At 46.0% G+C, this 16,617-nt stretch overlaps 1 protein-coding gene across 8 annotated transcripts in view; it reads left to right on the top strand.

Moving 5' to 3' along the window:
- SLC29A1 (solute carrier family 29 member 1 (Augustine blood group)) overlaps positions 1 to 7,176 on the top strand; it is an 84,449-nt gene extending 77,273 nt beyond the window's left edge. For all 8 annotated transcript variants that reach the window (XM_066618619.1, XM_066618623.1, XM_066618617.1 and 5 more), the window contains 3 exons: positions 314 to 399; positions 3,548 to 3,747; positions 5,127 to 7,176. In XM_066618619.1, coding sequence (XP_066474716.1) covers positions 314 to 399; positions 3,548 to 3,747; positions 5,127 to 5,238 — 398 coding nt within the window. In that variant the 3' untranslated portion in view covers positions 5,239 to 7,176. The remainder of the gene's footprint in view (positions 1 to 313; positions 400 to 3,547; positions 3,748 to 5,126) is intronic.
- The last annotated feature ends 9,441 nt before the right edge of the window (positions 7,177 to 16,617 follow it).

The raw sequence follows: 16,617 nt of genomic DNA on the forward strand, positions 1-16,617 counted from the left end.
TGTCTGCCAGCATGTTGCCAAGCTCTCCTAGCCCCAATTTGCTGGTTGCGTGTGTTGTAAAAGGTCGCTTGCCAGACCCCCCCCCCCCCCAGTGCTCGTGTTTTAGTCACAGCTCTAAGTACAGGCACAGACCATACCCTGGCTTAACTGGTTCTTTTCAGAAACATTGTGTTAGATTTTTGATGAAGATGAGATCAGGGTTACGTGCCTCACAGATGTACAACACTGGTCCTAGCCCTTATGTTGCCCTGTTGAATATAAACGGGCAATAAGACATGCTGACACTGACTGTTCTCCATCATTCTCTTCTCAGAACAATATTTCATCCCAGTCTCCTGTTTCCTAATGTTTAATGTATTTGACTGGGCAGGACGGAGTCTTACAGCTATCTGCATGTGGGTGAGTTTGGTGCACCAAAGTGCTTGTGAGAGTCCTTCTTTGGAAACAAAATGCTAGACTGAATGGACCTTAAGTTCTGAGGTTAGAGAGAGCACCAAGACAGCAGAAACCCAAACTGCCCAAACACAGGGCAGGAGAACACAGAGATGACAGAGAGAGTGCCAAGTAGGAATTATGTGGGAAGGCCCCTGGCAAGGAACATAGGCCTCTGGGGATCATGCGTCAAAGGGCAATAAAGAAAGAGAGAGAGTGTAGAGGGAGAGAATTTCAAAATAGGGATAGAGAAAGGAAGAGAGTTGAGGTTTAGTTAACCAAAGACATCAGCAACAGAGGATAGAGATGGGCGAACTCAAAGATAACTCATTATTTTGCTTGGCCCAAGTAATACAGCCCTCCGTGTTTTTTCCTGATCTGTGTGGCTTGGATGAAGACACTTGGCCAATTAGAGACTCTGAGTAAACAAGCCTACGCTCACCATTTCAGAAATAGCCAGCTGTCTGGTACAGCACAGCACAGACACAGCATAGTGGCAGTGGCCAGTCATCAGAGAAAGGGCCTGAGCACTCAGCACACATATAGGCACATGACTGAGGGTACAGAAAACACCAGGAAAGCCTGCTTTTTGTGAGAAATATGTTTCCTTTTGGCCTTTCTGTGAAACATGGGCGTCAACCCTTGCAGCAGCCCTAATCTTTCTGCTTACTCTCTCTCCTCCTTCATTTCCCTCCCTAGTATAACTGACTATGTTTTGAGTTAATGTGTCAGTATCCAACTATGTGAGATCCTGTCAATAAGTCTCGGTAGGAATCCAAATCTGGCTCCCCTTTCTGCCTCTTTTTGGTTGGCTATATTGGCTGCTTTGATTTTGCCAACCCTCTGAGCCATATCCCAAGCAGAGCAATGAACTTGCAAAAGAATGTTTCCAAAACAGCTTTGTGGAAAGTTTGATGCCACAGACTGTGTGTGCATCCGTCTGTGGTTTGAGCCTGATGCACCATCCGGACCCCTCCTTTCCTCTACCAGGTCCATTTTCCTACTGCCTCCTCACTTAGCAAGCTGTTGCCTGATTTTGTTGTGCCTCAAAGTCTGGCCAGCTGAGTCGAAGGCATGAGAGTTGTTGATCAGTTGCTAACTTTTTAATGGCCAAGTATAAATCCATCCAGTGTTCTCTGTTCCCAAAAGGAACCAGAGCTTTTTTGGCAGTCAAAGACCAGTTCAGCTCTAAGAGCCTGAGTCCTCAGCAAGATGATGGATATGCAATTGCCAGTCAGGACGTGACATGTTTCCTTTAGGGACTTTTGAGCTACCAGAACCTTATTTTCCCTACTGATTTGTTTTAGAAATGAAAGTTCACCTTGGAAAGGTGAATAGCAACTGGAGGTGAGGTTGGATGCTGCAACATGTGGGAATCTTTTCACTGCTTTGCCAGATGCCCTTGCCAAAGCACTGCAGTGGATTATGTTTGCATTAGCTCAGTTTCCAGCAGCTGTTTTTAATTGGTCAGTGATTGACACTTGAAATTACTGTTCAGCATTTTGCCTTTGCCCAACTTCCAGCAACCCAAGCATCTCTGATGGAGGAGAGCAACTTCTCTTTCAGTCCTTCATCTTTGCTAAGGGATAGAAGAGGGCTCAGGGACCACCTTCTCTGCCTCTCAACAAAGATAAAGGACTGCAGGAGCAGTTGTTCTTCTCCAGCAGGTGGTGCTTGGGTTGTTGGAGGACTGAAGAAACAAAATATGGGGGGAGGGGAATATTTGTGTGACTCCAATCTTGGTGGAAAGCAGCAGGTGAGGATAGGAACCTCTCAATGTCTAGATGCCCCTTGTGACCTCAGCAGCTCCACCCACCTAGTTGCTGTGATTGCAGGGAGTTGCCAAGACTATCTTGGCTGACAGTCCCAGCTCAGAGGATAGATGGAGCCTGGTACTGTGTGTGAAGAACAAATTGTTCTGTGATATGTAATTTGAACCAGATATGAAAGGCAGTTCAGAAAGACAGGAACAAACCAGTAAACAAGGTTATGCGTGTCTGCATGAGAGGAAAACACAATTTGAAAAATTCTGCAACTCAAGCTCCTTGGAACAAAGGGCTGGATTTATGTTACATGTATGCTAGTGGTGCTAGAGGAGGAGCCATTCTAGTGGTGCTTGAGATGTATTCACATAAAAGATGACTTCAGGTGGTGGAGCAAAGGGGCACTTACAACACTGTTCTACAGTGTATAGTCTGGGTCTACCCAGCAGACATCTGAATTGACCTTAAATTCCTACACTTAAACCAGCCCTGAGAATGTGTGAATAGTGAGCTGAATACAGCCCATCAGGGGTCAGTGTGTCTCCTGAGTTTTGCTGCCTGCCTGGGACTGCCAAAAGGGGGAGATTATCAATCATCTTGCATGCCCAGTACATTGCCCAAAGGGTGGCATTCAGCTTGGCCTGCTGAAAAGTGCACAAGTGTGATCTGAGCAATCAGAATATGTCCCTGCTAGCACCACCCTCCCAGGATCTGTGTTTGCCTGCCATTTGAAAGGTTGTCATCATCACCTTCAGTGGATTGTCCTATTAGGCTCCTCCTAGAGGTGTTTGAAGCCATTTCTTAGATCTCTTTTAAATCACACTAAAGTTCCCTAAAACTAGACTTCTGAATTCTATACTTTGGCCAAATTCTACCTTAAATAAAGCAGATAGAGGATATCTTGGCAATAAACAAATGTCATAAAAAAGAGAAAATTGAGTTGGACTGCATTTCTGAGGAAAACCCATTGTGGGGTGTGGAAAAACCAGGCCAGGTGTATCAGAGAGAAACATGTAGCAGAAAGCAATATTTTGTGGGGAAAATTGTATGTAGCAGTCATGTCCTATGGGAAAAATCCAAGCCCCAGTATAGTCTTAAATCTGTTAGGGCACAAAATAGTGAGAATTTCTTTAGGATAAGAAACAACTGTGTTTTAGAGTGAGAATTTGGAGCTCTTTTCTCCACCTAAAATTAGAATTTTTAGTGAATTAGTGAAATGCAATCCAATGCATTTTCCCCACATCCCCTGGCAAGCAGAAAGAACATGCATCCAGTTAGCAGAGAAGCTGTTGTATTTTCCTATTCTGGGGCTGGTCACTTGCTAATGGTTCTCTCCTATCCATCCCCTACAGCCTGGAAAAGACAGCTATCTACTACCCTTCATGGTGATTTTGCGCACGGTCTTCATTCCCCTCTTCATGCTGTGCAATGTGATGCCCCGGAAGAACCTGCCTGTTTTCTTTGTTCATGATGCCTGGTACATTGTCTTCATGATCTTTTTCGCCATCTCCAATGGTTACCTGGCCAGCCTCTGCATGTGTTTTGGACCCAAGTAAGTATCATCTGAGAAGACAGGGCTGAGTAAATGTTCAGCTTGAACCCTAAACAACCTCTGCTTCTCTTGCTCCATGGAAACTGGTGGGTGGCTTGTACAGGAGGTGATTGTTCCAATACTGAGCTGGCTGGCAAGCACTAGCCTAAGTGGGGTATGGTATTGATTCACAGCATAGCCACCCATGTGCTCAGAGAATTATCCACAGCAAAAGACTACCTGTAGTGTGACCACAAGTTGAAACATACCATGAGAACCACCTGTGGGCTTTAGGACACTGCATGGCTACCTCAGGGCTTGAATCTTCCTTAGGTCCTTTTGCTCAGTTCAAGCTGGATACATCCCCATTATCCACACTCTGCAAAATACTAAACTTCAAGTTTCTGGTGGGAAGAAATCCAAAGGTTAATGAGTCTAATCATTTTTGTCTCTTGCTTGACATTCCATTGGGAAAATAAATCAGTTTATAAATCAATCTCACTTAGAGGAAGGAGCCAGGGGAATAGCTACTTTCCCCTCATAATTGCTAGACTTGCTGACCCAGAAGACTTTCTTGCCCAAGTCACTTCCTGACCTGTCTTCCCCTTCCCTCCCAACTGGAGGAACCCGTGAGCCATGTATACACAGTATGGGTAAGCAATGAAAACAGAGCCAGCCATGGAGTACTGATCCTGTAGAGCTGGTGCTTTACAAAAGAAGCAGCTCCCACTTTGGGAGATGGGGATCCTCCAGTAGGCCTGAATCTTGTGGGGCTCCTATACCATTCCTATGGCTAACACAGGAAGCTGTAAAATGACTCTTGCCTCAGCACTGGGCATTCATCTCTCTTTATAATTCAGAGTTGGACACTTCTTAGGAGGGAGGAAGATTAAGAACTTGGTCATCAGAAGGATGTTGCCACCCTCATCCCTTTGTGAGCCTCCTTGCACTAACTCCAAGTACTTAGTCTAGCCCAACAGTATATCATTATCTACACTGATTGGCAAGTGTCCAGTTTCAGTACCCAAGGTCTTTTCTCCAGCTATGGTTTCAAAGGCTATGTTAACCAGAAGAAAACATGAGACTGCACATAAAGCGCCTGTTGCTCTCCTTTGACCCCTCCTTAGTAGTATGCTATGAGGTCAGTCGTGACATTTTCTGGTTTGGGATTCCCAGATTTATAGTGCACTACCAGGTGTGCAGGGCACTTCAGAGTAACAGATCTCTGTCCTGAGGTGCTTGAAGTTTACACATCAGCAGAGGGGGCAGCAAGGGAAAATATGAAACCAGTACAGTTACATCTCCGTGTGCTTGTACAAGGGGGGTGTTGCCGCAGAGGACAAAGGTGACAGATGATGCTTCTGAGTTAATCAGCCTCTTTCTTCCTCCCTTCTTCCCAGGAAAGTGCAACCACATGAAGCAGAGACTGCTGGAACCATCATGGCATTCTTCCTCTCACTGGGTCTGGCCTTGGGAGCAGTGCTCTCCTTCCCGTTCAGATACATAATCTAAGGAAGATGCCCCAGATGCTGTGTGGACAGAGAACTGGCACTGTCAGTTCAGAGGCTCTAATACCAGGGAAGAGGACTTCACTCCAGCTTTGCAGAAACACTGTCATATTTTGCATAACTCTCCATTTTTACCAGTTCAGCTTTCCTCACCTGTCATATCATGCTCCTTCCATGTGGGGCCTGCAAACTCATCTACCGTGCGTGCTAAGCAAGGTCTGCTTCCTGCAACTTTTAACATTGCAGCGCTCTCCACTGCCATGCGAAAGGGGATTTGCCCCAGCTACCCACCAGTGTTGTCTCAGATTCCTAGCCCAACTGTTTGTGGACCCAAGTGGTAGTCACTTTGATATTGGAAGGAAAATCCCTACATTATGGCAATGCCACTGGAAGGTGCTGAAGCCACTGATGCAGCCAGAGCTCCATTCTGCCATGCCCTACCTTGCTGCAGTATTCTTTTGTTTCCTTCTACATATCTACCTATTGAAGAAACCAGGGCAGGAACACCAACAGTAGAGGCGGGTCCCAGCTCTCCAAAAACTGAGCCAGTTTTTGTGATAAACAGCATTGCTTTAGTCAACCTACTCTTTGGTGGCTTTTACCCTCTTAGCCACTGAATTGCCCCATCTCCTTGTAAATGTATATACATACATGTACAGTTGATATTTTGTATACAGATTGAACCTGCCCCCCAAGGAACTGCCCTTTTGCTTTAGTTTTTACAAATATTTACCTGCTATGTCACTAGGTAACAGTAATAGAGATTATGAGGTGCTCTCTGAAAATGTTATGCCCCCTTGTTCCCACCTTCAGCCCAAGACCTGGCTTCATCCCTGCTTGACCAGAGCAAAATCCCAGGACAGTTGCAATCACTTTTTAGCTCATCTTTTATCTCAGGTTTTCAGTTATTTGCTTTGAATTCTTGTTGAGAGAAGGAAGAAAAACCACAATAATCATTTTTTTAATGAAAGCAAGCTTGTCCCCTTGTAGTCCTGTGTGTATTATACATGTAAAACTGATGACTTTAAGTAAGTACCTGGAACCTTATCTTGTGAGTCAGTGAAAGAAAGAGTATGGGATGCTAAAGGCTCACAGTTTGAAGTGTGTGATGTTTCTTATTATGAAGACCCATTTCAGAGGAGACATGGCAAGAGTAGTTGGTTGCACCATGACCACCACTTAGGTAAGAACATAGAACAGCACTGCTGGAAGAGATGGCTGAAGGCGCATTAAAACATTAATGAGGTGAAATCACAGAACTGAACAAGGAACTCTTAATATATTTGGAGGTTTGCAAAGACCTGGAATAAGAGGCATCAAAGTCAGACTAAACATTTGGCAGCCAACTTAGATCTTGAAATGCCTGCCATCACTTCTCCACTGCAGAGGAAAGGGAGTGGTGGTAGCAGAGGAGAATTTACAGCAGAAGTGGTTCTAAGTTACTCTCTCTCGCCCCACCAAAACCTAAACCAAATGCTTTAGTTGACAAAAGCAATTGTTGACCTAGAACGTTGGCTGGGGAGGAAAAAGTGGTACAGTGGCTGGGGAAGGGGTTAAGAATATTCAAGTTACTATCAGTCAGACAAAAGAAACATTTGTGTGCACCACAAGAAGCCATGAGTCTCTCAGATCCCCATCTGTTCTTAGACATAGTTGCGTGATCCCAGGCATCTTAAACCCACTTTGCCTGGCCCACAACTGTACAGATTTGATCCCTGTTGCGTACATGCAACATTGGGCAAAAATGGTTTAAGGACATGTCTTCTCAATACCAAGGTGGAGCTGGAGTGCCACCTACAGGCCTTGGTTACGTATTGCATGCCCAGTGATACTGCAACTACCGCCTGACAACTCTACAAAATAATGCCAAAGGAAAGATACAGTGTTTGTAATTTCAGCTACCAATTATTTACTTTGCAGTAAAAGAACATTATTATTGTCAGGCTCTGGGGTTGTTGGTTTGTTTTTCAGGTTTGGGAAGGATAGGGTTTCAAGTGAAGTAGTTCCGTTGCAGATGTAATCATTTTATCCTAATGTATCAAAGGAGGCCAATGGAATAGTGTTAGTTACTTGCATAGCCTCCTTCACTTTCCTTGTGCAGGATGCTGGGTCAGAATCATAGAGTTGGAAGGGGCCTAATAGGTCATCAACCCTCTGCCTGATGGTTGTGTGATCCCAGGCATCTTAAACCCATTTTTGCCTGGCCCACAGGTGTACACATTTGATCCCTGTTGCATATATGCAATGTTGGGCAAAAATGGGTTAGGAACATGTTCATTCTTTTCAAAACAGCCAAGGCAAGAGAATATGTGGGAGACAGATAAACTTACTCACTCACTTACAGAGGCCATAAGGTGCTTCCTATGCATAGTTTTTTTTTTAACCAAGTGTCTCAGAGGTCACTCTATGATGAAATGGCAGCTAGCTGTTGCCTTAAGTCCAGTAGCTTTAGGTCATTTTCAGTAGGTCTTTATTCTCAACCCGTAGCTGAACTTCCATCGTTGTCCCAATGCTTACCACTTCTATTTTATCCATTCATATTTCAAATTCTTTTGCTATAGGATGGTTTAAAAAAAATTAGTGGCACTCTTAAGACCAGTCCGTTTACAATGGCAGGAGTTTTCATAGGCAAAAGTGCACATATCCATGAACTGAAGAGACAAGATGATGTGTATATAGCCCCTAATTTGAGATGCAGCAAGAATAACTCAAGTAACAAGACAAAAGAGAGACATGTAAATGCAAAGCACACCTTCATAGCTTGAGCTACTAACTATGTACAGGAGCACATGGGAGGCAACCCTCCAGTATTGTGGGATGCTTTGTGTAAGCAAGGTCACCTGCACAGTGGCAGGAAGTGTGCCTGCTCCTGTACCATGTGAGGAGATATACCAGGTAACATATGAACCAGGGCAATTACTTTGTCATCCATCTGTAACCCTTGCTTAAATCCTGAGAAATTCAATCAGGTTTGTTAACATATTCCAATTCTTACTTCCTCTCACTCCAGATGACCTCCAAAAATAGAACATATGTTGAAATGGCTGGCTTTTGCCAGCCCAGCACTATTGTGTCTGTGCAAAAGCAAAGGATATACTGCGCCTACATGAAAGCACTGACACAGCAGTCTGTAATTCAGGAAGCCAGTATACTGTGCTTCTTGAAGTTATCTACGTCAGTGTTTCTCAAACTGTGGGTTGGGACCCACTAGGTGGGTTGCGAGCCAGTCTCTGGTGGGTCCCCATTCATTTCAATATTTTATTAGACTTGATGCTACATTAGTATTGTGACTGCATATGGGGAAATATTACAGACCTGTACTTTTAACAAGCCACTATGTATATTCTTTTAATAATGAGGTAAATGAGACTTACTCCTGGGTGAGTGTGGGTAGGATTGCAGCCTAGAATTGTTAAAAATTTTCCTGCTTGATGATGTCACTTCAGGTCATGATGTCACTTCCGGTGGGTCCTGACAGATTCTCATTCTAAAAATTGGGTCCCGGTGCTAAATGTATGAGGACCACTGATCTATGCCATGAAACTGGTATACTGAAAACTGAACCACGGCTAGCTTCTTCAGTAGTCCACACAAACCCTGGCATAGCTGCAAGGTCAGCCATTGCTTTGGTGGCAGCACCATTCCCTCTTAGCTGTGCAGCTGCACAGCCCTAACAAAAGCCCTGCACAGCTTTGCTTTCATGTTCCAGAGCTTGGCAATGTCACTGCTGACTGCTCCAGTGTGGCTCCTGACCATCTCTATTAGGGCTCCATGTACAGAGAGGTGAAGATTAGAGGGAACACTTTTTCACAGCCAACTGCAATGTAGATAAGGCATTTAGGAACACTAAATTTTTCAGAATAAATCCCTTTAGAGCAGTGGTTCACAAACGTTTAGCACTGGGACCCACTTTTTAGAATGAGAATCTGTCAAGACCGACCAGAAGTGCTGCCATGACCAGAAGTGACATCATCAAGCATGGACATTTTTAACAATCCTAGACTGCAATCCTACCCACCCTTACCCAGGAGTAAGTCCCATTGACTGTATGTTGGCATCCTTCAGTCTCGGAAGACTATGGTGTAGCGCTCTGAATGGTGGTTCTGGAACAGAGTGTCCTCTCCAGTGCGCAAAGGCATGGTAAAGAAGATATGGAGGATAGACTGTTACCCATACAGCAAATCCCCCCTCTCTACATTGCTGAAATGGTCCAGTGGAAAGGCAGAAGCCAATACGGTTGGTTCCAGCGGCCTCGCAGGAGTTGCCAGAACATGACTGTGTTTAGCCATGAACTGCCATGACTCCGGCTCCGGATTTTGCCCGGAGGTTGACTCCTGAAGCCTTTTCCATAACTGGATGTAGCCACAAGGCAGTGGAGGTTTGGGATCAGAGTTTTCCTTCTCTCAGATGAGCTGCTTTCCCAGGCCAACAAGTCCCAACTACCCGATGGCTGTTTAGTCGCCTCTTATAAGTACAGCCAAACTGAGGGCCTATTCTTATCCCTAGCCCCCAGGGGAAAAGTCCCATTGACTATCATTGTTAAAAGCATATACATAGTAACTTGTTAAAAGTACAAATCTGTAACTTTTCTCTGAAGGCAGTCACATACCATGGTAGCCTCAAGTCTAATATATTAAAAATAAAATGAAATGAATGGGGGCCTACCTGAAATTTGTTCACAACCCACCTAGAGGGTCCTGATCCACAGTTTGAGAAACACTGCTCTAAGGGAATGTTTTGATCAATTTGTTCTACACCAGGGGTGTCCAAACCTTTTGGCAGGAGGGCCACATTATCTCTCTGACAGTGTCCAGGGCCAGGAAAAAAAAAAGAATTACAGGTTGAGCCTCATTATTTGCATGGGTTCCCTTCCAAGCACTCAAGAAAATGCACTATATCAAATCAATTTAAAAAACAAAGTGTCTTCGCTCCCATGATTTAAAAACAGCCTTGCTGACCTTTGCTATGTAAGTTAAGAGTCATTAAGAAGACAATCCATCAATCAGTCCTCCTCCAAGCACTTACAAAGGTGCTTCACTCAGCCCCTCCCTTCACCAATGCAAAGTGATCACCTTTCTTTGACGTGCTCAGGGGAAAGGGAGAGGTCTGCTGGGGAGAGAAGGATTTATGGATTGTCAGCCAGCTGCCCTCTCTCTCTCTCTCTCATTAAGGAGGCTATTGTTAAAAGACTGTTCAGTTTTTTTAACTGATTTTAAGGGGATGCATTTTTCTCCTCCAGGGATCAGCACATTCCTTCTCATTTGCAGTAATCATTTCTGTTGAGTCAAAATCCATGTATAAATAGGCTGGATCTGTAATTTACATTTTAAATTTGAGTAAATTTAGATAAATAAATGGATGGAACATATATGAATGAATGAAGGTCTTGCAATAGTTCCAAGGCCTATAAAAGACCTTGCACAAAGCAAGGCCAGCCTTTCCTTCGCTGCCACTGTATGAAACAGTAAGCAGTGGAGGGAGCCCTTGTTCCATGGCTCATGCAAGAGGTCGAACAGTCACTCTCACACTGAGAGCAGTTGCATGCGTCGGGCCAGCACAGGCTCCAGCAAGTCTCCGGAGGGCCAGAGGCTCATTGAAGATGGGGGGGGCTCCCCACGGGCTGGATTGGGAATCCCTGAGGGCCACAAATGGCCCCGGGGTCGGGTTGGGCACCCCCTGCTCTACACAGTGCCACAAAGAACAATGCAGCCTGATGTCTCATGCTCATTTCAGCAGGTGTTCCACACATGCATCTTCATGCCCAAGGGTATACCCCTCTGATTCAGGACCGATCTGCACCTCAGTCAGAAAAGTAATTTTACTGTACAATCTTTTGGGCAAACTTCCAGAAAACAGCTGGACAATTCTGGTTAGGTAGTTACGCAAGGTGAGCAGGCAGGTGTCTTCAGGCTGCATTTTCATAATAAATTGGCAGAATGTTTGAGGGCACATGTAGTGCAGTAAGTAGTACTCTTCAGCTTGCAAGGTTCCTAAGGACCAGGTGCAAAGATCACACTAACTTGTTTTGAACAAGGTACCTCATCCCAAGTGAGCTATTCCAGCAAACAATAAATCATCTTGCACAAGCTTATCAGATTCTGGACACATATGAAATATTGCTTTCCAACTTAAAAAATAGAAGGGCATCCTAAGCTGCTATTAGAGAAAGGATGTTGAGCTGATACACATCAAACTGCCTTGCCCAAAATAGTTCTTTGTGTAAGAGTCAACAGATAAATTTCTGCTCACATTAAGGGCCTAATTATTGTCATATTTTGGAAGAGTTGGGAATTCTACCTCCTACTGTCCAAAGCAGTGGTTCTCATACATTTAGCACTGGGACTCACTTTTTAGAATGAGAATCTGTCAGGACCCACCAGAAGTGACTTCATGACCAGAAGTGACATTATTAAGCAGGAAATTTTTTTTAACTATCCTAGGCAGAAATCCTACCCACACCCAGGAGTAAGTCCCATTTACTATCATTGTTAAAAGAATATACATAGTAGCTTGTTAAAAGTACAGGTTTGTAACATTTCCCCAAATGCAGTTACATATCATGGTAGCATCAAGTCTAATATATTAAAAATAAAATATTGAAATGAATGAGGAACCACCTGAAATTGGCTCCTAGTGGGTCCTGACCCACAGTTTGAGAAACGCTGATCTCTTACAAAATATCTCATTGCCACATCCAACCACATTTAGGGCCCAATCCTATCCAACTTTCCAGCTCCAATGCAGCCCCAAAGTATGGGAACAAATGTTCCCATACCTTGAGGAGGCCTATGCTACTGTCCCCCCACCACAGGATGAATCACATGCCTCATTTGGTACAGCTGCACTGGCCCTGGAAAATTGGATAGGATTAGGCCCTCAGTCACTTCAGCATAAAATGACCCTTATGTCCTACAAATGTGCGCACGTACACACATCTCTTTGTCACTCATGCCACACATTTGTAAGCCACAGGATTTAAACATAAAATCCCTTGTCTCCATCCTGAGTTTCAGAAAGGAAGCATGACTAGGCTCCTTGTTTGGAATCAGCTAGAAAATAAAAAGCCTGCTCCAGTGGGAAGGCTTGGTGAAGACAGCTGGGATGGTCTCCATCCCAAAGATTTCATAACTGCAAAAGAGGACCCCAAAATGTAGAACACCCAAGAAAAATGTAGGACATGACAAAATAAAAGCTTGTATATTGATTTCATGTGGTTAATTTAAACACCATGCTGCTTATTAAATTGAAAACTATATTACCCATAATTTATTACATGTCATTTATTAATACCAAGAAGGCTATGCTTCACAGGGAAAAGGAGGACTTTTAAGAACATAAGAACAGCCCCAGTGGATCAGGCCATAGGCCCATCTAGTCCAGCTTCCTGTATCTCACATCCGCCCACCAAACGCCCCACGGAGCACACCAGTTAACAAGAGACCTGCATCATGGTGCCCTTGTAAGTAAGTAAGCAAGCCCCATTGACTCTAATGGGACTTACTTCTGAGTAGACAGGCACAGGATTGGGCTCTTAGGCTGCCATCCTAGCCACACTTTCCTGGGAGTGAGCCCCATTGACTCTAATGGGACTTACTTCTGAGTAGACAGGCACAGGTTTGGGCTCTTGGGCAGGACTCCCCCTGCTGTTAGTGCCGGCAGCTGCGTCCGACACGAGGGCGGGAACGCGAGCGGGAGACTAAAGGATGCAGACGCCGAAGAGCTCCACGGGGGGAGGGCTCAGGGGACCGCGCATGGAAGGTGCTGGAAGGAGCCTCAGCACACCCGCCGCTCCTTGCGCTGCCAGGCGAGGGCTCTGGGAAAATAGTTCCCCTCCTCCCAGGTACCAGCCAATCGGAGCCGAGGGCGCGGTGGGCAGTGCTGCCAAGCAGGCCTGTGGCGCGCACGGAGGTGCTCCGGGGGAGCATCTTTGCGCCCCTGCCAGTCAGCCCGGAACGGCGCTTGAGCCCTGGAAAGCAGTCGGAGCCGTAGAGTCTCTGAGCGTGCACAGAGCGCCTCCCCCTTGCAGTGAGCCCGCACAAAGCTGGGGCTGTGGGGCGGGCAGGCAGGCAGGCAGGCAGGCGTCTCCTTCCCAAGGCCGAGGAAGAGCGAGCCGAACTGAGCCACACCCCTTTGCTGCGCGCTCTCCGCCTCCGTACAAGGCGCAGGAGTGGCAGACGGCTATGAAAGGGCTGGGGAGAGGAGAGGAGAGCTGCGCCTCCTGCTTGCTCTCTCGCTTAAGTGGGAAAGAGCCTGTGGGGCCCACAGTGTGGGCCTCCCAGCAGAAGCCGCCTTTTCCAGTGCTGCTGGAGCGGGTGGCCAAGGAGCTTTGAGATAGGCTTCAGACCATTCATGGTCCATTCATCTGCAACACTCCTCAGCTCGTGTTTGCTCTCCACCCACTTTGTGGACCAGAAGCAGCTGCAGCCTTGCAAATGCTTCAGCCTGAATCCTCCAGCCTGCTGCTCATCAGGTCCTGAGAAGCAGGGGGGGTCGTTTGTACCCAGGCCCAGGAGCCAAAGAAGGGCCCCAGAACTTTCCTGGGGTCTTATGTTTTCCTATCTCACCTAGACCTGCTGCCCACGTGGGGTGGGATGCTGGGTGCTTGGCTGTTGCTGCTGCTGTGCTGGGCCAAGGAATGCAGACCATGACACTCTTTAACAAAGTGTCAAATCTGGGAGGAAACTGGCCTGCTACAGTAGCTCTTCTGCATGTAGATCCCTTTGCCATGTAGGAGTTGCTCAGGGACACAGCTGCAGAAGTAAGTTTTGGTGCAAGCAGGACACTTTGCATTCTAGTGTGTACTTAACTATGATGATGCCAATTTTTCTGCAGTGAATTTATATATTTAAAAGGTTTTAGAGAGATTTTGGAGTGCATTCGCTTCTCCATATCACTGTAACTGCTGATATTGCGTGGGCAGGTAAACCTCTGCTCTGAATTGGGAAGCCCTGTAGATCTGGGCTCTAAAGACTTTTCCAACTATTGCCACCCTCCCCCTGCCCAGTTCTGCCCCATCCCTACTGCTGTCCTGCCCACCCTTGTCACCGCCCTCTACTCTGAGCCCCTTCCTTCCCCCATTGGGAAGGGGCCCAAAAGAAACTTTATGTCCCTCTTGAAGGCACTGCTGAAAAGTGCTTGAGAGGTTGGGGTTGATCCAAGATGTGGTGGTTGGGACAGGTTGGGACAGCAGTTGAAGCATTCCCACATGCAAGTAGCTGAACACACTAATTCATGTTGATGTGGGCTTGCAATCCCCTGGGGGCTGGGGATAAGAATAGGCCCTCAGTTTGGCTGTACTTGTCTTAAGAGGCAACTAAACACCGGGTAGATGGGACTCCATAGCCCAGGAAGGCAGCTCATCTGAGAGAAGGAAAACTGATCCCAAACCTCCACTGCCTGTGGCTACATCCAGTTATGGAAAAGGCTTCAGGAGTCAACCTTGAGGCAAAATCTGGAGCCAGAGTCCCTGAGGCAGTTCATGGCTGAACACAGTCATGTTCTGGCAACTCCTGTGAGGCCGCTGGAACCAACCGTATTGGCTTCTGCCTTTCCATTGGACCATTTCAGCGACGTGGAGAGGGGGGATTTGCTGCATGGGTAACAGTCTATCCTCCATATCTATTTTACCCAGGCTTCACGCACTGGAGAGGACACTCTGTTCCAGAACCACCATTCAGAGAGCGATACTATAGTCTTTCAAGACTGAAGAATGCCAACATATGGGCTTGCAAAAAATCGCCATGTGATCTGGCCTACAGTGTTGTCTATGAACATGTAGGTTTTGTCCCATTTTTGAATTATCAGCTTTCTTTCTTAGCTTAATAACATATGTACATATGGGGGGAACCAAATAAAACAAAAAATAACCAAAACAAAAACTGTTTTGCAACTCTCTGAAAATTGCCACCTTGAGATCTTGAAAACTATATTGTAAGGTGTTCAAGTTGAAAGTTACATAAGTCAAATAAACTAATAATTTTTCATTGTGTATCCTGTCTTATCCCAGTGGCTCAGGGTAGGTTCCCTGGGTAGCCTCAGGGTAGGGCTTCAAGTGAGTTGGGGATTGCAGAAGAGGGCTTAAGTCACTCTGCCAACAGTCAGAAATAAACCCTATTGCTCCGGAAGGGATTTGTTCCCAGGTAAGTGTGTGTTCCTAAATATAATACAGGGTAAACCCCATTGAACACAATGGGACTTGCCTCTGAGTAAACATGCTTAGGATTGTGCTTTTTATGAAAATCATTAGAGATTTGTGACAACTCAAAAACCAATAGATTTATTGTGGCACCATCTTTTGTAGGTTCTTGCCAGCATTAGAGTGTGAGGACCCAATCCTATCCAACTTTCCAGCACTGGGGCAGTTTTTGCAGCCCTGAGATTAAGGGAACAAGTATTCCCATACCTTGAGGAGGCCTTTGTGACTGCCTCCTCCCCACAGGATGCAGCACATACCCCATTAGCACAGTTGCACTGGCACTGGGAAACAGTACTGTGAAGTTTGCAGCAGCCTTTGCTATTGAATGTGGAAAAAGGAATAATCAAGGGCTTATTCCAGCAAGAACAGTTTTGTATTTCTGATGATAGTCTTAAATGTGGAAGAAGGAAGATCTCCACCATCACTTCTGTGGAGAGATTATGTTTAGGGTGACCAGCTACAGGGCCCAACCCTATCCAACTTTCTAGTTCCAGTGCATCTGCAATGCAGCCCCGAGATAAGGGAACAAATGTTCCAATAGCTTGAGGAGGCCTCTGTGACTGCCTCCCCAACACAGGGTGCAGTGCACGCCCAATTGGCACGGCTGCACTGGCCCTGGAAAATTGGATAGGATTGGGCCCACAAAGTGGTACACAGTGCCTATAGCAGTGATTTTCAACCAGTGGGCTGTGGCACATTGGTGTGCCACGAATGGTCTGCAGGTGTGCCTTGGGAGTTTGTGGGAGGGTCATATATTAGTATGGGGGGACTGGGGGATGTGAGCCCTTGTATGGCACTGCTATGTGCCTTGCCAGTTGTCCAAGAACTGATGGTGTGCCTTGATAATTTAGCACCTTCTCAGTGTGCTGTGTGATGAAAAGGGTTGAAAATAGCTGGCTGGCAGCCCAAGCCTATGCGGGTCTACTCAGAAGTAAGTCCCATTAGAGTCAATTGGGCTTACTCTCAGGAAAGTGTGGATAGGATTGGGCTGCTATTTAGACTAAAATCCTGTCCACACTTTCCTCAGAGTAAAATCCACTGACTATAATGGGACTTACTTCAGAGTAGACAGGCATAGGATTGGGCTCATAAGCATTGACCAGAAGAGGGAATGCAGGCAGGGCAGCGTTTAAACCCTTCCATGCTGAGCTGCAGCTGCCCAAACTCCCTCTCCGACGCAGAGGCCAC

This window comes from Tiliqua scincoides, chromosome 1, assembly GCF_035046505.1.
Source record: "Tiliqua scincoides isolate rTilSci1 chromosome 1, rTilSci1.hap2, whole genome shotgun sequence".
NCBI lineage: Eukaryota > Metazoa > Chordata > Lepidosauria > Squamata > Scincidae > Tiliqua > Tiliqua scincoides.